The sequence below is a fragment of the Sarcophilus harrisii genome, chromosome 2 (genome assembly GCF_902635505.1).
Source record: "Sarcophilus harrisii chromosome 2, mSarHar1.11, whole genome shotgun sequence".
In the NCBI taxonomy this organism is placed as follows: Eukaryota; Metazoa; Chordata; class Mammalia; order Dasyuromorphia; family Dasyuridae; genus Sarcophilus; species Sarcophilus harrisii.
Genome location: NC_045427.1, coordinates 580,174,754 through 580,195,303, shown reverse-complemented (window position 1 = coordinate 580,195,303; position 20,550 = coordinate 580,174,754). Strand labels below are relative to the sequence as shown.

Genomic DNA, 20,550 nt, shown 5'->3' with positions numbered 1-20,550 from the left:
TTCTTTTTCTGCTTCTCTTTTCTTGTCTTATTTTCTCTTCTATATTCATCTTTTTCCCACTCCCCTTTGCCATCCTCTCTTCTCCTCTTCCTCTCTCTCTCTCTCTCTCTCTCTCTCTCTCTCTCTCTCTCTCTCCCTGAAAAGTAGGGCCTTCCATTTCTGCCTCCATGTGTCCACCATCTATCATAAGGCTTTGCACATGGTAAGCATTTCGTGAATATCTTTTGAATTAAATGGATGTAAATGTGGAGGATTTATCCATCACTTTAGTGAAAACACACGTAACATTCAAAAAGTAGTTTACAGTGGTCAAGACATCACTGGATCATAGATTTAAAACTAGAAGTATCAATCTCTTAGTTTTCAAGATGAGGAACTGAGGGATGCTATAGAGATAAAATGACTTGGCCTAGCAAATGGAAGGGCTGTGACATGAAGCAAGGTCCTCTGATTGTATCTTTCTCTGTCCTATGATGTATCCTAAAGCTGCAATTATTTTCATCCAAATTACAACAGACGGCTAATTTATTGACTATGTATTAGCACTTCACAATCATATAAATGGGCCACTTTCAATTCCACTGCTCATCACAAACATTTACATGTTGGGAGCATTTTGTTTCTGCTGCTGCTGCTAGAAATGAATGCCTGTTATATCAGTCACAGCTGGAGTGAAGTTATTAAAATATTGGGAGGTAAAGAAGAGTTTCAGCAGCCAAAGTTTAACAACCTCTTCCGTTTTAAATCTACTATCCTATAAAGCTTCTGTTGGGAGGCTTTTCCCCTCTTGAAAAAAGTGCACGTGTTTGATTCCAATTAATAAAACTCAAACACAAAACATACACATCAGAATTAGTTTGCGGATCTACTAAAACCTGGTTGCAACAGCAGAAGAATAAGAATGGTATTGAAATGCTTTTCTTAGTTTAATGTTATCTGAGAGATGAGAATGTTTAGTATATAGCAAACCCTAGGGAATAATTAACCAGAAGAAAATCCCTTAACACAACAGGTGCCATTGAAAATATCAAAATGGACATGTGTGCTGACATAAGTGTCTTTTGTTCCTGAGATTAAAAATCTTTCCTCTTTCCTGACATCTAACTCCATTAAGTGTCCAAGTACCAAAAGTAGTGACAGTAAGCTCTCTCCTTCAACAGTGGAGGAAGATGGTGCTTTGTTGATGAAATATTCCCATTCTGGATATAGTAAATATGAGGAAGTCAGTTTCCTTTCAACAACTACCAGAATAAATAAGGGGAAAAAATTCTACACTCTTATGAGAGCCCAAGGAGGAAAAATATGGGGAGTGTGCTTTATGTCAAGCTCTATAAAGGCAGCTTTCAGAGATATTCACACAGTAACAGAGAAATGTGTTAAATGACTCACAGAGGAAATTTTTTTGTACAATTCAGAGATTTCCCATAGTAAAAATCAAACTACCAAGGGGAAGCCCAGTTATTTAAGTAATCTCAAGAGGAAGCATTGTGTGATATAATTACTGTTATCTGGATTTTTTTGGAACATCACACTACTCAGCACATAAGAATGGTATGGTCATTAGCATTTAATTAGAATCTCGGTACTCTTTCTATTATTAGCAAAACAGTTGGAAGGAATGTCTTCAAATGGAATAAAAATTCAAGTTTCTATATCACTGTAAAGTTTAAACAGTACTTTCCTAATAATAATGCTGTCCTTTCTGGTACTAATTTCCAAATGGATTTTGAAATCATTTTTTAACCAAATGTTATTATTGAGGCAATTCTTGTGTTATAAACAATAATGAGAAGCTAAAACTGCTCATGGAAAGCATAGGTTACTATATAGTTACTATATACTATATAGGTTACCATACTATACTATAGTATATACTATACTATATAATATTAGATGGGTTTCTACTGTATTAAAAGTTTGATAATGTTGTGATTAAATGTTACATGTATAAAGAGCTTAGCATAGTGCCTGGGCATGTAGTAGATATTTAATAAAATGCTTTGTCCATTCTCCCTTAATAAAATCATGGATGGAAGAGTTAGGACACTAGTAAGGACTTAAGTAAAGCTTCTTTAAGAGTAATTAGTTTATATCTTAACAAATTTCTGAGAATCCTTCTTAAACTGGCATGACTGTGGCTTTGTCTTAGGAAACTGAATTCTGAGAGCACAAAAATTTAACACATATATTCCCTTAGTAGCCTAAAAAAATCAATATAATAATTCCTCCTCACCCACTCAAATGAACATGTCATTATTTTTTTTATTATTTTCATACCATGAATTACAAAATTGATTTTTTAAGATGTGATTCATGCAACCAGTGCAGGTTATCAAAAGTCTTAATTACAACTCGTTAGAGTTTCAGGAATGGATCACTATGGTCAAAGATTTTATTGTTCCATAGACAGTCTACAGAAGTCTCAATCTACATATTACTAGGACCACATTCAAATGATGTCCATAGTGGTCGGACCTGGCAAAGTTTTCATTCTAATGGTCTAGCTTTGGCCAACCAAGTGTTATCTTTATACCTTCATGAAGCATCAGAGTAGGAATAATACTCTTAAAAAGAATAATGATAACACCTTCTATTGATGAAGGCTTTTTTCCCCAAATATGTGCAAAGATAGTTTTCAACATTCACCTTTGCAAAATCTTGTGTTGCAAATTTTTTCTTCCTCTCTCCCTCCCTCCACACTCCTCAAAACAGCAAGCAATCCAATTTAGGTTAAACACGTGCAATTCTAGAAGCATTTATTAAGTGCCAGGTACTCTGCTAAGTGCTGGAAAAATGAAAAATATACATGTGTGTGTGTGTGTTTCATTAATATAGGGAACTCTTCATGTAGAAACTCCTGTCATGATAAAGGTCATTCACATCTTAGAGAGTTACCTGGGCCACTGGGTTTTTAGAAGCCTGATTATGGTCATACAGTAGAAGGCGTGATGGGACTTAATTCTAGGTCTTCCTGGCTGACTCTATACACTAGGCCACATCTCGAGACATGTATTACTAATCTTGTTTTACAGCTAATGAAACATTTCTCTAAGAAATGAATGAAAATACCTCCCCACAATCACAAACAGGTGGGTGTCCCAGTATGTAACTCTCCTGAATTTCAAAAATCTGTGCCTCCAATTGGGTGGGTAGCATGTTTTGATTGCCTTTGGCACACTTTACACTCATTTGAAATTCACTTTTCTTGTAATCCACAGAATTAGGAAGAAATCTAGGAATCCAAGAGGAAGTTGCAAGTTTGTTTACATTTCCTCTCTGATGTGAGTTTTCAATTGAGAAGTCTGACCTGGTCATTTCAACTGCCTCAGTCCCCACACCTCGGCAGCCTCAGGGATCATTAGGAAATGCCAGGAAGCACAGCAAAGACCAGCCTGGCGCTCAGTGCCTCTCCCCTTCGGGCCTGAGCCCCTCACAATCACCAGCGATGCATACATAGAATAGCAAAGCTCTGTCAGTTGCTGGGTTCCAGGCATGTACCAAGTGTAGCTTTAGTCTTCAGGGCTCAGAAAGAACATGCAAAACGGTGGCCCAAATTACCTGGCTTCTGATTTTCTTTATGGTCCTTCACTGCCTCTTGCTCTTTTGGAGCAAGTTTTTCCAGGTTGGGGTTGGGGTCCAAATGGCCATTAATTTGCTTACCCTCTGTGGGAGAATTGAATTTGGTCTCATTTACAAAAGTTGACAGGTCAGAGGGCTGGGGGTAATCTTGCTTGTCTGCATCTAGCTCCACTGTCATACAAGTCCATTTCTGATTGGTCACTGCTAGTTTTTCCTCATCAGTTGCATGCACCACAGTAGAGATCACTGGGGGTGTTTCTGGTGTAGGCAGTGGAGTGGGATCCTGCAAAATACAAATAATAGCCATTTTTTATTCATTCTATTTTCAGTCAAGAATGTCCTTCCTCTCCCAAAGTTATGGGTTGAATCCTTCAATAGTATATTTTATATTAAATATTTAAATTCCTCTTCTTCAATTTTTCCTGACTTTTTCAGAGTGTAAATCCTGATTAAGGTTCACCATTTTGGTAAAGGAAATAGACCCCACTTCATTGGAATAGTCTTCACTGTTGAGAAATATAAGAAACATATATAAAGACATTATTCAACTTTAAAAATACCTTTCTTAGTTTTGTGAAGGTAGAATTTGCTTGTTTCCACTACCAATAGGAAAACCCAAATAATGCTTTAACAATTTATATATTTGTAAGGCAGCAACTTCCTCTGTTATCACTAAAAACAAACACAAAAATGATAGGATAATAGCTTTAGAGCTGGAAGGGACCTTGTATCTAGCTCCATCATTTGAGAGATAAGAAAATGGAAGCTGAAAAAAGTCAAGTGATCTGCTCAGAATCCTATAAATAGCTAGCAAAAAGGGTCAGCTCCTCTGTCTCTGAATCCAGGGATCTCTCCTCTGTCATTATGCCTTAGAGAGCTAATTCCTTGAGAATTAAATTGTCAGGAGGAAGAAACTGAAATAAGAAGTACCTAAAATGTCAGAAAATGGCTACATGTCTACATTCTTTAAGAAATTATTTCTTTGTCCTCCCATCAAAACTATATGTTTTGATGGAGAAGAAAATGTAGTTATCTATATAATTAAAGTCTTCCTAGAAATTCCCCTAAGCAGTTTTTGAGCAGAGGGGCCACACACACACACACACACACACACACACACACACACAGTGCTTCCTTAACCATATTAAAATGTAATTGGAAGATATTTAACAAAATAAATAAAAATGTAATACAATATAGACAATGTTTATTTGTGATTTTCCTAGTCAAATATGAGTTGCTTTCAGGGATCTGTTTCTACTTAAATTGGACACCACTGTTTTAAAAGTTTCCTTTTCTTTCTATAGGCCATTATCATTTATATGTTCACTGTACATTTCCTTGTCTAGTCCGACCTTCAAAACTGAGAGATTTTCAAGTACTTCAAAGACTAACTGGTCAGAATAAAATATAATAAAATATACTGCACTTGTTCTTCCAGAGACCCAACTAAAGTTTTTTTGAAACTATCTGTTTATTACCCCAAAAAAACGATCTTCCAAAATTAGAATGGATCTAAATAAAGTTAAGGAACAAGATATGAATAGAAATCATTGCAGTGTGAGTGTGAGAATGACATAAAAAGGGCAGGTTAAAGAGAAAAGGATGTCAGAGATGGAAGGACCTCTTCTGGCGGGGAGATCCTGAAGGCAAATCCTGGGACTCATTCTTAACACCCTATACATCAAACCCGGGCAATAAAAGGACGGAAAGATTTCAACAGAAATGTGGCAGGAGTCTTTTCCAGGTTTAGAGGATAGGTATAATACAAAATTCATGGAAGTCAAAGAAGGAAGGACAAAATTAGAAAATAAAGGGAGTAGTGAAGGCCTTGAATGTCAGTGAGGGTTTATGTTACATCCTCTATGTGATAGGTAGCTAAGGAAGAAATAAATTCTAAATAGGAGAGTAATGGGCTTGAAAATTACACTGGCAGTAATGAAGAGTGTATAGGAGAAGGAAAAAACAGAAGGTTGGGAGACTAATCAGGAAATTATAAAATAGTTCAGAAATGAGTAGGTGATTAGGGTTTAAATGAGGATGAAGGCATCAGAACTGGCAATAGGGAGGATGGGGAGGGAGATAGCGTATAGGCAGAGTCCATGGGGCACAGCAACTGAAGGAGCAAATTTCAGTTCAATATGAAGAAAACTTCCCTAATAATGGAAATTACCCAGAAGTAGAATGGATGACCTTGAGACAAGTGGTATGTTGCCATCTTGCTAGAAATAGATAACAAGAAAGATTTGATGACCATGTGTCAGGATTATGGCAGAGGGAATAACTGCAGGAATGGGTTAGGTGAGGTGCTCTCTGAGGCCCTTTTCATCATTGAGATTCTGAGAGTCTGTCCCCCAAAGCAAGCATATTAAAGCTCACAACAACAGCCCTGATACCCTTTATATGTCTTGCACATCACAAAGTTTTTACAAAATATGTGCACATCTATTATTTCATTTGAACCTCACAGCAACCCTGTAAAATACACCGAAACCTTTTTTACAGATTCTTTTTCACAGATGAGGAAACAGATCTAGAGTTATTATGTACCACAGTGACAGTCGGAAAAGGTTTCTTCACTAACTCCTCTATTCTCCTTATTCAGCCCTCCCCACCATGAAATTGATTCAGACTGATGGAAAATGTACACAGTGCTGGCAGTAAAGGGTTAAAAATATCAATCCTTCCCCATATGAGCAATAAAATTATAAAAACAAGAAAAATGTTATATACCTGTGAAGGTGGATCAGACAGAGGAGACCGTTTTGGCGACTTTTTCACCCTAAATGTATCACTGGAAACAAAATTTAAAATGTAAACACAATAGCCAAAGGTACAGAGAACCCACCACAATACAAAGTGGACTACAACCGCCATTCCTGCTAGCCCAAACTGCTCCATATTCCCATATGCACCACACCAGCATCTCTCCTGAAAATAAATTGTATTTTTAGCAACTACTATTTATTTGTCCCCCAAAAAAAGTAAAATAAAGCTGCACCTATAACAGAGGGATGCCATTTTGGAGAAAGGATCCAGAAAAGTGAAGCTGATTTAGGCTAATCTTGGGTCATAATTTCCAAAAGCCAATGGTTTAGCCAATTAATGTATTTGTTTCATAAAAGAATATCAGACCAGGAGAAGGGAGGATAAATGGACTCGCCTAACTTTTAAAACATTCTCCATTTAGTGGAAGTGCCATTTTGTTCTTGATTGTTACCTCGCTTGAATTTACAATGTACTTATGAATCAGGTATCACTGTAGTCTTTTTATGGTTGGCCATCTGGGGTGAAACTTGTGCCTACACTGCAGAGAGCAGCAGCAGACTTTGACAAATGGTAAAAATGAGATGATTTTACAAAATCCCATATAGATCTACAGATTACACTGGAATAGTTTCAGATTCTGGATTTCCTATCAATTCAATTTACTAAGAATCTAGAAGTGTGCAAAGTATCCATTCCTACATAACACAAGTACCATGCAAGCTTAGGAGGGAGAGCCCAAAATTACACCTGTCCAAGTAATGAGAAATGGATAGAGATAAGGAAAGAATCTGGGAAGTAGAGAATTATATATTAATAGATATTAGCATGCATATATACATCAGGTTATTTTTAGGCAAGTATAAAATCAATTTTCATATTCTATAACAGCCTTAAGAAACATTATTATATATACAGCTAAGAGTTGGGCTGTGATTACACAAGGGAAGTGAGTGCTATGTTCATCATAACACTTTTTAACTCTCCCCCCTTTTCTTAGATATGACTTTTGACAATCAAGTTCTTCACTTTCTTTCAGCCAAAATATTCCAACAATGGCATTGTTGTATTAATAATAAAATGCTAAAGCAATAGCCCTTTCCCTGAGAATAGTTAAAAGTCTATGAATATATTTTTCAGTCATATAAATATATATACAACATATGCATATTATTTATATCTTAAAAGTGTTTCTGAAAGATTAAAAAAGTCCCTTTAACAGAAGAGAACCAAATTAAGCAAGCACTCCAAGCTTTGCATGGAGTTGCCAGGTACTTGCTTAAAGTCATGCTGGTTTTTATTATTAAGAAAGGGAATAAAGAGAAGCTACCTCCCTTTTATCTACACCTGAGTGTGTTCAATAGAGCTCTGTAGGCCAGGGCATAGCAGCAACAGCTTAGAGTTGGTCAGCTCTGCTTTTATCAAAGCCTAGCGTGACCGTACATGGATGCCAAAGATGCATTCCAACTGAAAGCTGTCAATGTAGACAAGGAGGGGAATGTATGAAGGGCCATAGATTGCTCTAACATCCGTGCACACCAGATTTAAAAAGAAAAAAAAAAGATTTCTGGTTTGAGGGCTCATCACCTCCTGGATCTGTGAATTTTGTTTCATTTTGAAATTGTTTTAAATGCTTAAACTCTGCTCATTAGCAAGAACAAATTCTATTCAAGGGCTGGCTATGTACCCAAATTTATGCATTCAAATTTTGTGGATAGTTGTAAATTGAGCCACGGTATTATTCAAAGCAATCTTCCACCCCTCTAAGTGATAATGAAAGGTAAAATATGCAAAGAAAAAATAAAAGAACAGGTTTACATGATAACATTGAATATGAAAAGAAAAAAGTGTCAGTCCCAAGAAACAGGCAAGCAATTTCATTTGTGCTAATCATAACAAATGAGAAAAATGACTCCTACTACTGTGAAGCCCCATGACTTATAATTCCCCACCATGCCACAGAAACATGTATGGAACAGCCATGAATTATAACAAGGAGAGCATAAAAGCCAGAAACAAATGGAGGAGGGGATGAAATATGGGGGTGGAGAGGGGAAGCCTTTTTAAGCATAAGAATTTGAATCCATTAAATTTACTTACAACAGAGAACATACAGACATCACATCTTCTACCATCCTAAGACAAAGAACACAGAAAAAGAGAGACAGACAGAAGGAACTGACAAAAAAGATAAATCTGCAGATAATTGGTTATTAATGTGTTAGGGAAAAATCACCGTCCACTGTGGACCCCGTGAGAAAAGCTATAAACATTCAAGATTGTGGGAGGAGTAGGATTCTCTGGGAACGTCTCCATTTAAGTCTCCTGGTGTTTCTTGGCAGACCTTTGGGGCATTTCCCAAGCCATAGAATGTCCTGTGCACATAGCAAATGACACTTGGAAGGTGGGAGTCCGAGATTGCTTAGAAAAGCTCCATCTTGTTTTGACCTGTTTTGTTTTTTTCCTCAGTGACCAGCACATAGTAGATGCTTAATAATGCATATTGACTTGACTTGTTGACTTGACAACAAATGCCCACAAGCTATCAAGATCGATATTTTGACTAGGAACAATAAGATAATGCACATAAAAAATTGGTTTTTCTTTTAGCTTATGTCAGCTCCATTGATCCCTTAACTTTCCTTCTCCTCACCAAATACTCCCTGCTCCTCACCCAAAGAAAAAAAAGCATTTCAAATGACAAGAACATGCCTTCTTTCCATTCATAGCCTGGGGAACAATGACTCTTCCTAGTGATTCTGACTAATTCTTTAAAAAAAAAAAAAAAAAAAAAAAAAGGTGTGTTTGGGGAAACAGAGCCAGGAAACATTATTAATCTATTTCCCAGCTTGTCTGATCCTGCTCTAATGTTGAAGGTGATCTCACGGCTGTCTGACACAGTCCTCCTGAAACATTCTGAATCCCTTGCCTATGTTAAATGCTGGGTGTGGTTCAGAACTCAAGCTGAATGGGCAAAGTGGGCAGATAGAGGCCGGCAGCTGTCCTTTGTTCTGTGGCTGCCCAGTGGGATGACTGGACACACAAAGGAATTGTGAAATCTTCAAAGGTTCCAGGCCCGGAACCCCACTGGAGGACAAGTGCAAGGTTTCTAAGCCATAACAGTCCTAGGCATATATTCAATACCTTTACTAAGGTGCCACTAGTCTCTGAATCTGGAATACATATCACAGGAGCTCCCTGTGAATTCCTTTTAGGGAGAGTAATTGGGACGACCTGTGATTTCAAGGATAAAGAAACTCACAAAATCATAGCTATAGAGAAAGAACTTTAGAGGCCATTGAGTGCAACCCTCTCATTTTAGAGATGAGGAAATAGAAACCAGAGAGGTGACGTGCCTGAGGTTATACTGCTAGGGAATCAGTGGCACAGTAAATAGAGGGCTTGAGATGGAGTCCAGAAGACCTGAGTTCAAATTTGGACCCAGTCACTTACTAGTTGTAAGAGGGCAAATCACTTAATCTATCTCTGCCTTGGTTTCCTCACCTGTAAACTGGAGATAATAATACTCTCAAGGATTCTTGTGAAGCTAAAATTAGATAATACTTATAAAATGCTTTGCAAACTTTAAGCACTTTAAAAAAATCCTAGCTTGCTAAGTAGTTGTAGTAGTGGGGAATAGCAGTAGTAGTAGCAGTAGCAGCAGTAGCAGTAGTAGTAATAGTGGTGATACTACTACTACTCTTCTTCTTCAGCTGCTGCTGCTATACTACTACTACTACTAGCTGACATAATATCTGAACCAAATTTTCTTTGACTCCCAATCCTTTTGCTGCATAATATGTAATGTCCCTACCAATGCAGGATTGCCCCTTCTCCACAAATTATAGTTTTATTTCATTGCCATATTCAACATAAATCTAAATTTATAAGTCCATAATCTCGAGTAATTCTTTTTAGTGGACTGAGAGTTTGGTCAAGACTGTTTCCTCCTTCAAAGATTTATTTGTTCCCTTGTACAACTGGACTTGGGACTTTTGATTGCAAAGCATTTTAGGGTAAGGAGATATTGAGGTGCTGACCTTTTTTTCTTCTAAGACCAAAAAGAATAAATAGATTTAACAGCTGGGTCTGTAACAGAGATAGTTCCACAACTTCTCAGGAAAGAATCATTGCAAAACAAAACAAAACAAAACAAAACAAAACATTACTAGCATTTTATAGATAATGAATATGTCCAGGCAACCTGATCACTAAGCCATTGCAGGAAACAAATTTATACATGGAATATCCAAGAGAGAGAATAGGAGATGATGAGAAAGTTTTTCTCCTAGAACCTACTATGTAGAGGAAGTGTTTCTTTTCTAAAGGATTCCATGTTTGTCCTACATGAAGACATCATACCTATCACACAGATTAGTGGTAGGATTCTGGCCAAAAATAAACAAATCTTAAAAATATTAATTCATTAAGATAGGAGCTCAGAGATTCAATCTCTAAGGAATTTCTTGATGGTAATTCTTAGATGTGCATCCTTTACATGATTGGGGAAATGCCACGACAACCGCTGCAAAGAACAGGACAATATATTCTATCTGTCTAATGTCATTTCTATAATGAATGATGGTCAGACCCGAAGCTGTCATAAATGTATCCAAGCATTAAGAAGAGAATCACTCTAATATCTGCTATGCCCTCTGGAATCCTGATCCAACTCTACCCTTGAACTTACGTCTTTAGCGGTGTCTTTTTTTTCTTTGCAGGCTTGTTTAAGTTGTCTCCTTCCACACCATTAGTCTCAACAGCACTGGCTGGGATCTCAAAAGAAGCTGGGGACTTAGAAGGTGAGCCAGAAATCTTAGAAGATGTCTTAAAAGGGTCAATGGAGTCATCACAGATGTCGGCATCAAAATTGTATGTCTGTTGGGGCAGTTTGGGAGACTCTTGTATTTTTGTAGTGGAAGAAAAGGGGTTAAAGTTGGGATCATCCCATTTATCTATATCAAAGGTATAGGAGCCTTTGGAGATGGGGATCTCATTAGGGTCAACAGGGGACTTAGTGGGTGAGGCAGGAGCATTATCAAGTTTTTCCACTGTCTTTTTAGTCTTTGGCCTCCTTAGCGGCATCTTGGCCACTGGCTTTTTACCTATCTTTTTGGGAGGAGGGGGATTTTCTAGTTGGTCGTCCCAACTTCCTTTATCTTCAGAATAGTCAAACTCCAGCCTTACAGAGGCTTTGGCTGGGGAGTTCTCCTGCCCTCCAGTGTCAGATGGAGTCACCTCCACTGCTTCTGGGGCTGTGTCCAGAGGCAGATTCTTCTTTCCAATTGGGGGTGAGTTCTGTACTTTGCTGCTGCCTATGTTAGGTGGAATATCTCCCTCGGCACTATCAGGGTCCAGGGGATAGGTAGCTTTGTATCCAACAGTAGTCTCCAGTGGGCTTTCTTCAGGCACTTCTGGGCCTGAACCTTCCGTCTTACTTAATTCAGTTTTTGTTTCAGATGCTGGGTTTTCCTCGCTAATAACAGAACTCTCCTCCACTGGGTCTTGCTGAGTTTCCTTTACCAGTGATGTTTCTGTAGGTTTTTTGGTGGTCTGCTTCTTTTTTAAGGAAGGGGGTCTGGGTTTTTTAGTTCTCTTAAGGGTACTGGAAGCACTCGTCGTACCCGTGCTGTACGCATCAGCTGCTACTGCCCCTGCCTCATTATTCTCTAGAGAAGCACCAGCAGCACCATCAAAGTCACTAGCTTGCAAACTGAGAGAGCGGGATAAGGTAGATTTAGAAACAGGGACAGAATCTGTCGATTTTCTCCGGACATTCACTTTGGAGTCCCGATTCTTGGCATCTGAGGAGCTTGGTTCCAAGGTCTGCAAAGTATCTGCCACCTCAATGTTATCGAAGTCCAAGTTGTACGTCCCGCTGCTGGCTATTGGTTTGTCTTCATCAAAGACTGTGGAGAAGGAATGTGATGGAGGACGGAAAGGGCTTCCTTCCACTGACTCACTCTGCGGCACATCTGTGATGGGAACTGTCTCAGAACACAGCCCTGGAGGAACAGACAAACAGATCACACTTAAGGAGATATTCGACTTCGACTTTTCCTTTCTTTCCCTCAGCTAGAATTCTAAGTTTTCAGAGCTAATAAGGACATTTCAAAGCAATAGCATAAGCTAAAAAGGGGGTGCAACTCTTTTTCAGGGGCCCACTGGATGCCTAGTAGATTGGGTTCCACAGTTTTCAGATTCCACTTTTCCAAGTTAATAGATTTCAAGCAAATTCTAAAAAAAAGGAAATAATGAATTGCTCATAAGAAACTACTGGATATCTGTCCAGGGACCTGAAAAAGTATATTTTCCTAGCTCGGATATCCCAAAGCTGGATACATAGTCATAAGACAGAAGAGCTTGGAATTTCCACATTAAAAATCAGATCAAGTAAGTTCTAAATAGTAATCTATAGCCCAAGGAGTCCTCTAGAGCAAAACTTCTTAAACTGTGGGTCATAAATTCATTTGGGGTCATATAACTAAAATATTGGGGTCAAGAAATTATGATTTATTATCTGTGAATGTTGGATCTCTATATCCATTTTATATAACTATATATCCAGGGTCATGCAAAAATTTCTTAGCCAAAAAGGAGTCACAAGTGGAAAAAGTTTAAGAAGCCCTGTTCTAGAATCTTCTATCTCTAGCCATGCGCATCTCTCTGAAATTGGGGGGAACAATGTATCTCCAATTAGCCTCAGTAGCATATAATGTAGATTATTTTTTTTAAAATTGGGGCAGGATGACCCCTATTTTGGCAATGTTTCCCCTGAACTACTGAAATATTATAATGACCTTAATTTTTAATGGGAGAATCTTATTATTTGATTCATTCTTCCATAGTTAAAAGCACTAGGAGAGAAGATCTTGTCTCCTAAAATATTATTTATAAAAATAATCTTCTGTAACCTTCCTATAATATAGAAATTGGTTCTATTTTCTAATATCCCCATACTAAAAAGCTAACTAAAAAGCCAAGTATTAACCTTAGAGAAATCTCCAATTTCCTTCATTTAGAAAAGATCAAAGTTTGAAATCAACACCAAAAAAAAAAAAAAATATGGGATCACTGTTCTTTGCCAATGTATACCCATTTAGGGTAAAAGTGAAATTGCATAGTAAAAAAGAGGAAATCAAGATTTCTTCATATTGTCTCAGAAAATTGTCCTACTTCAGGCCCATCAAAGAATGATTTAGTAGGAGGGCAACAAGGGAGGCTTGGGGAAAAAAAGGGAAGCAAAGGAACAGACTATAGAAATAATAGACTATGAATTAACATGATTTTATTCTATCATGAAATACTATGAAAGCTGTCTTCTTTTATACATATACATACTGATGCTATAACAGTCCTCTAACCATATGGCCTAACTTCTCTTGGGAAAGAAAATGACCACAAATTGCATTTAATATCAGTGAAAACTCCCACAATTTAAAAGATCTGTTCTAAGCAGATGGAAAAGCTCATGGAAGAACAATTATTAATCCAATATCCAGTAGGACAAGGTGGGAGGCTAGCAATGAAGCTTAGCATATTCCAAATGTAACATGATAGCTGATCAACAGTAAAAAAAAATAATAATAATAATCCTTCCATTAGGATCCCAGCCCAGAAAATCCAAATAAAATGTTCCTTGTAGCCAATTCCAACTTTCCACATTTGGGTCCAGCTGATTTGAATTGGACAAGGTTAGCTTAAAGTGGGTTAGGATGTACTTTGATGCATCCAACCCTACATTGTCATGCACAGGTTACAAACTTTGCCAGCTCTTGGCCATGCAACCTGAGGAAAGAAGGATCTTTTTAAACCTCTTACAAATTTCTCAGTATTGGTGCTGGTCAAGAATACCACACCACCTCCCAAAGGTAAATATGCAGATATATAGTCACAACTTAAAACAGAAGAAAGGAGAAGATGCTCACAGGAAATTCAACAATCCAATGTGGAGCGTACCTTTGGCTGTATCAACATAACATGAGAAAAAATGGTCAATTCAGACAGTTCAGTAATAAAAAACAGGACCCCCCCCCCCCATCAAGCTAGTGATTTAGTATTGTAAACATCAATCTACAGGCTGTTCACATAACTCCTACACAAAGAAACAAATAACCTAGATCATGGAGATAACATAGACCTACTGTACACCTGAGTAACTGAAATAACTTGGAGAAATAACTCTAGGAAATGCAAAGTGATGCCTGAGTTTTATGAAATGGTTGATTGGAAGTGAAGTCTGAATGCTTTATTTTCTCCCTGTTAATCACTAAAATCTAAAAAAGAAAATAGTATTAAAATCATACATTTCTTTGTCTTAGTAAAGAATATAGTAAACATAATGTATTTTTCTAGATGTCTCCCAATAATTATTATGAATAGTGATACTTGTATTTGTCTGTAACAGCAATGCCCTCAGGGGCTACTGAAAAACACATGAGTCAATTTGTCTTAATACTGAATGGCTCTTCTGGCTGAGCAAGTTATTTCTTTTGTCTCTATTATCACAGCTCCTCATTTTAAAGTTATTTCTTAGCCTGTTCAGTGGGTCTGCTGCTCACTTTTTATTTTATGGTACCTGGTACCATCAGGATCCAATAATCCAGGAAGCTTAAAGTTATCTCTGTCTCTTATCTTTTCCTTACTTCTTCCCCCAGATGAGAGTTATCTTTTATGCCTATTGAGTAAGCAGCCTTTCCCTTCAATTCTCTTTTATGTCACACTCTTCTCTCTTGTCCAATATTTTCTCTTGTTTAGTTTCTCCTTGTCCTGTCCCTTGTATCATATTTTTACCACCTATAGCCATTGTTGGCCAGTGCAAGTTTTTTCTTTGTGATCAGTGATTCCAACACTCACAGTGTCCTCTTTATATCTTTGCCCAATTTCAGCTATTTCTGTCAATAAACTGAACAAGTCATTCTGAGTTTGTTAAAGTTGTTCTGGGTCATTAAGGATTCAGCAATAAAAATGACCACTAAGTAAATGAAGTGTTATTGAATGTCCTGCACAGCATGATGCCCAGTAAAAGCATAAACACTAAAATAAGTCAGAATAAGAAAAAAAGACTATGCTGGAATAGAGTTCCTCTATAGTTGAGCTCTAAAAAGCTCTAATTCCCCCCCCCCCCATCAAGCAAATGATTTAGTATTGTATACATCAATCTACAGGCTGTTCCTTTTTGTTAGGAGCAGTGTAAATGTCACCTTTATGTTAGGAGATGTATAAATTCTAATCACTGAAATCTTTTATCCCCAGATTTTTTTATTCAATGTTGCTCTTCTGATCAGATGCATATTATATATAGACTTTTGAGAGCTAAGGATCTATTTAATATTATATAGATATTTGCCTTATGTAGCATTAAAAAAAACTTCTACATTATAGGAATGCTAAGAGAGAAAGTTATTAATTTCACTTTAGCCTTTCAGATGCCTCCTCTTCTTTCAAGATTCAGCTCATATAACACCTCCTTCAAAAACCCTTTACTAATTCTAACTCTTTCTGACATCATTAGAATGTGAGCTTCATGTTTTGCTTTGTTTTTTGCTTTTGCTTGCATTTCAGCCTTTAGAATTGAGCCTGATAGGAAATGACATATATGTAAAAGAGGGTGTAGAAATCTACCTTACCCTGCAGGAAAATAGGACCAGAATGGGATATGGAAAGAGGGAGAAGGTGATAAAAGAGAAGACATATGGGAGAGGGAGTGGTCAGTATCTAAACACTTTTGAGGAGGAACAAGATGAAAGAGAGAAAGAATAAATGGGTGGAAATGCAATTAGCAACATAATTGTTAAAAAAAAAAATTTCAAAGCATGTTTTTCTGATAAGGCCTCATTGTTCAAACATAGAGGGAACTTAGTCAAATTTATTTTTTAAAAAAGAAAAAAGAACCATGCCTCAATTGATAAATGATCAAAAAATACGATTTGTGCCCAAAGGGCCACAAATTCATGCACATCCTTTGATCTAATAATATCACTACTAGGTATGAATAACAAAAGAGATTCAGAAAAAAGAGGAAAATGACCTATATGTACAAAAAATATTCATAGCAATTCTGTTCTCAGACAAAAAAAAAATTAGAAATTGAGGGGATGCCCATCAATTGGGGAATGGCTCAATAAAATGCATAATGTTTCTGTGGTGGGTTATTACTGTTCTCTGGGAAATGATGAACAGGATGCTCCCAGGAAAAAAAAAAACCTGGAAAGTCTTCTACGAATAAAGTGAATATATACTACATACGAAGTAATAGCAATGTTCTGGAATGATGAACTTTAAATGACTTTGTTATTCTCAGTAGTAGTGAAGAACTTATAATGAAAAATCCCATCCTTACCCAGAGAAGGAACTAATTGTGTCTGAATACATATTGAAGAATTCTCTATTTCTCTCTTTCTTTTTAACTTAATTTTTCTTGAGGGGTTTTCATGTTCATTAGGGTGAGAACTCTATATGTTCTTTCACAATTTGACTTATATGGAAATGTTTTACATAATTTCACCTGTGGTTTCTTAATTGTGGGGGGAATAAGGGGGAGTTTTGAATGTAACTGGGGAAATATATTAAATAAATAAATAAATTTTTAAAAAAGAAAAAAAAAAGAATTGTGCCTGATAAGCACTTAATAAATGTTTATGGATTAACAGATTCAGCTCAAAGTGCATTCTCATCTCTTCACATGGTACTAGATAATTTTATTTGGAACTCTGTTTTGATCCTATCACACCATAATTTGTACTCTATTTATCTTTATGCAGGTCACATCCCTTACTTCCTTCTAGAAGAATGGAAACTCCTTGAGAATAGGGACTATGACATTTTTTTCTCAGCATCCCTACTGCTTAGAATGGTTGTCTTATATAGTAAGCATGTAATAAGTGTTTGTTGTTGAACTGATTTTTATTTTTGTTATTCAGCCATTTCAGTTGTGTCCAACTCTTTGAGACCCCATTTGGAATTTTCTTGACAAAGTGGTTTGCATTTCCTTCTCTAGCTCATTTTATAGATGAGGAAACTAACATAAACAGGGTGAAGTGGTCTGCTAACCCCCAGTCATACAGCTAATAATTGTCTGAGGCTAGATTTGAACTCATAAATATGAGTCTTACTGATTCCACACTTGAAACTCTTATCCACTGTGATACCTTCCTGTTCCTAGCTAATTTTGAACAAAGTAAATTCCCGTTTACATTATTACAAGTTGGCTTTACCATGCCTATTTATCATTTCTATGATAGACAGGTGGAAAAATCTAGTTCATGTTTATTAAAGTATCTTGAAGATATTTTTAAATTCACTTTGATTCCCTTGTAACTTTTGTTTCTTTAGAGATATGGAAAGAAGTATTAATGAATTCAAACTTTAGAAATTTCTTCCTCTCTCAATTCTAAATACAACTCCAAATCACTGAATCAATCAAATGGCCAGCAATAAAATATTAAATATCTCCTACATTCACTGAAGAGAAATACAAAGTATTATGATCCAGTTCTTGTACTCTTAGATTTTATAATTTAATTAGGAGCAGGGACAAATTATGCATTTGAACTGATTAGGGAAATAGTACATTCTAAACTGTGTGCTACTGATAAAAAGTGAAACAGGAATTTAAAAGGGAAACTTAAAAATTGAATTAATCAATATTAGGAGGGTTGTGAGAAGTCAGGCAAACTAACAGTGTAGGTGGAGCTGTGAATTAATCTAGTCACTTGGGAAAATAATTTATAATTACATGAAAAAATTCACTAAATTTTTCATACTTTTTGACTCAGACATTCCATTACTTGGAATATATCCCAGTAAGGTCAACAACAAAAGGAAACAAAGCCCCATGAATAACAAAATACTCATTGCTCTGAGAGAATGGGGGAAAAAATACCTGGAAATACAGAGGCAGTGCATGAATCAAAGAATGACTTTAAAAAATGTAAAAACATAGGAAAATTTATGCAAAGCAATTCAGAGAAAGTAGAACCAAGAAGATAAAATATACAGTGATTACAATAATGTAAAGGAAATACTAAAAGGCAAGAGTACTCAGATTAATTCCAATGAATACTGTGGGTTTCAGAGGGCAAAGAATGAAACCCATATCTCTTCTCCCAGTGGAGAAGTGGGAGACCACATGCAGAATGTTGCATGTATTTGAGGGTTCTATTAGTTCTGTTTAACTGGGTTTTTTCCTCTACAAAGTAGGGTTTAGTGAAAGGAATTTATTACAAAATGGTGGTGATTTAAAAAAAAAACCCAAAATATTATCATTTTTTTAATGGAAGGAAATAAAACTAAATAAATGAGAAAAAATAAAAACTACCTTAGAAGAGAACAATGGAGGAGGCAGGATCAGAACAAGATTTTTAAGAAAAGATTTGACAGAGAAACAGAATCTCAGATTTGAAAGCAATCTTTAGAAGTCATACAATGCAACCTATTCCTGGAAGAGTCCTCATAACATCCCCAACAAATAGTCATCTAGTCTTTGTTTCCCCCTGTGTGAGGGAATTAATTTCCTCCAGAGGTAGCCCATTCCAACTCTTAAATATCTACTTTAAGTTGATCCTTATAACAAGTTAGAATTTGTTTCAATTAAAGTCTTATCCATTGCTCCAAGTCTTGCCCTCTCAAGGGATGCTGATTTCCTATAGCCTATAATTACTCCAGGATGGCAATAAGATGCTTGCAAATAAAGTATTTATCACTTCTACAATAAACAGCTGGAAAAATCTGGTTCATATTTAATAAGGTATTTTGAAAATTTGCTTCAGTTCACTTTTCCATATGACAACCTATGAAATTCTTGAAAATCACCATATTGTACCCTTTATATTTTCTCTACTCCAAGTTAAATATCCATGATTTCAAGAGGTCATGTGACAAATTCTTAAGGCTCTTTATCATCCTGGTTAGTTTCTTATGGATATTCTTCATTTTCACAGAAGGGATAAAGCATTTATTAAGGTTCTACTATGTGCTAGACACTTTTGCAAATATCATCTCACTTGATCCTCATAACAACCTTGTGAAGTAGGTGCCATTATTATATGCTGTTGAGGAACTGAGACAGGTGATGAGTAAATGATGGCCAAAGCACACAGAGCTAGTAAATGTCTGAGGCTACATTTGAAATCAGGTCTTTTATGTATATATCACTTTTATAGTATTTTATAATATTTTATACAGTATTTTATTTTTTAAAAAAGTATCTTTTTCACTGGGCCGTGTAGATGCCTTTTGCAATGTTGTTACTAAAATGTGGTGCACTAAACTGGATAGAGTTTATACATAGGAATCTATGTAAAAATCTCCAGGGGAGATTAGACCAAGGCAAAGGATTGCAATTCTATCACCTTCTCCATATTGGATGCTATATTTCTCTTAATGCAGTCAAATATTGTGTTAGCAGACTCTAGAACCCACTGGCTCCTAATGAGCTTGCAATTCACTATAATTCCTCAAAATATCCTTAGACAAACCATTATCTAGTTATGTTTCCTATGTTTTACTTGTGAACCTGACTTGGATTGTGTTTTTTTTTTTTTTAATTTAAGCATAAGACTTTTTGATTTATCCCTACTAAATTTCATCTTATTTTGCTCAACACAATGTTCTAATTTGTCAAAAATTTAGGTCATCACTGACATCTCCCTTGTTAGATATCCGTTCCAGCTGTCCCTCATCAGTAAGCCTGATAAACATGTCCCCTATGCCTTGATCAAGTCATTGAAAAATGATCAATATCTCAGGGCCAAGCTCAGTCCTGGGGCACTCCATTATTGACCTCCCTTTTAAGTGACACTGAACCACATACCAATTATTACTCTTTGAATCTGATTGTTTAGACAATTGTGAATCCACTTAAAGTATCAACATATAATCCACATCTCTTCATCTTTGTATATGACTAGCAAGAGAGGCTTTTAAATGCTATGCTAAAATTGAAATAAAACTGTATCAACAGTACTCCCTGACCTGCCACTTTAGTAACTTTGTCAGAAAAGAAAAGCAGATTAGGCTAGTAAGGTTTGTTCTTGTTGAAATCATGCTGGTTATCTCTGATGGAGGCTTCTTTTTTTCTAGATATTCACTCACCACCCTTTAATAATATATTATATAGTTCTACAAGAATTGGGGTCAACTTACTGGCTTACAATTTGCAATCTTTGCTCTTTCTCTTTTTATTTCCCTCTCCCTTTTTCTTCT

The 20,550-nt window shown here is 36.4% G+C and overlaps 1 protein-coding gene across 13 annotated transcripts in view; it reads right to left on the bottom strand.

The window, feature by feature from the left end:
* TACC2 (transforming acidic coiled-coil containing protein 2) overlaps positions 1–20,550 on the bottom strand; it is a 314,467-nt gene that overhangs the window by 39,318 nt on the left and 254,599 nt on the right. For 6 of the 13 annotated variants that reach the window (XM_031955975.1, XM_031955979.1, XM_031955974.1 and 3 more), the window contains 4 exons: positions 11,036–12,350; positions 8,446–8,481; positions 6,313–6,373; positions 3,559–3,862 (listed from right to left, as the gene is read on the bottom strand). In XM_031955975.1, coding sequence (XP_031811835.1) covers positions 3,559–3,862; positions 6,313–6,373; positions 8,446–8,481; positions 11,036–12,350 — 1,716 coding nt within the window. The remainder of the gene's footprint in view (positions 1–3,558; positions 3,863–6,312; positions 6,374–8,445; positions 8,482–11,035; positions 12,351–20,550) is intronic. The other 7 variants (XM_031955982.1, XM_031955984.1, XM_031955986.1 and 4 more) reach the window with 4 other exon arrangements.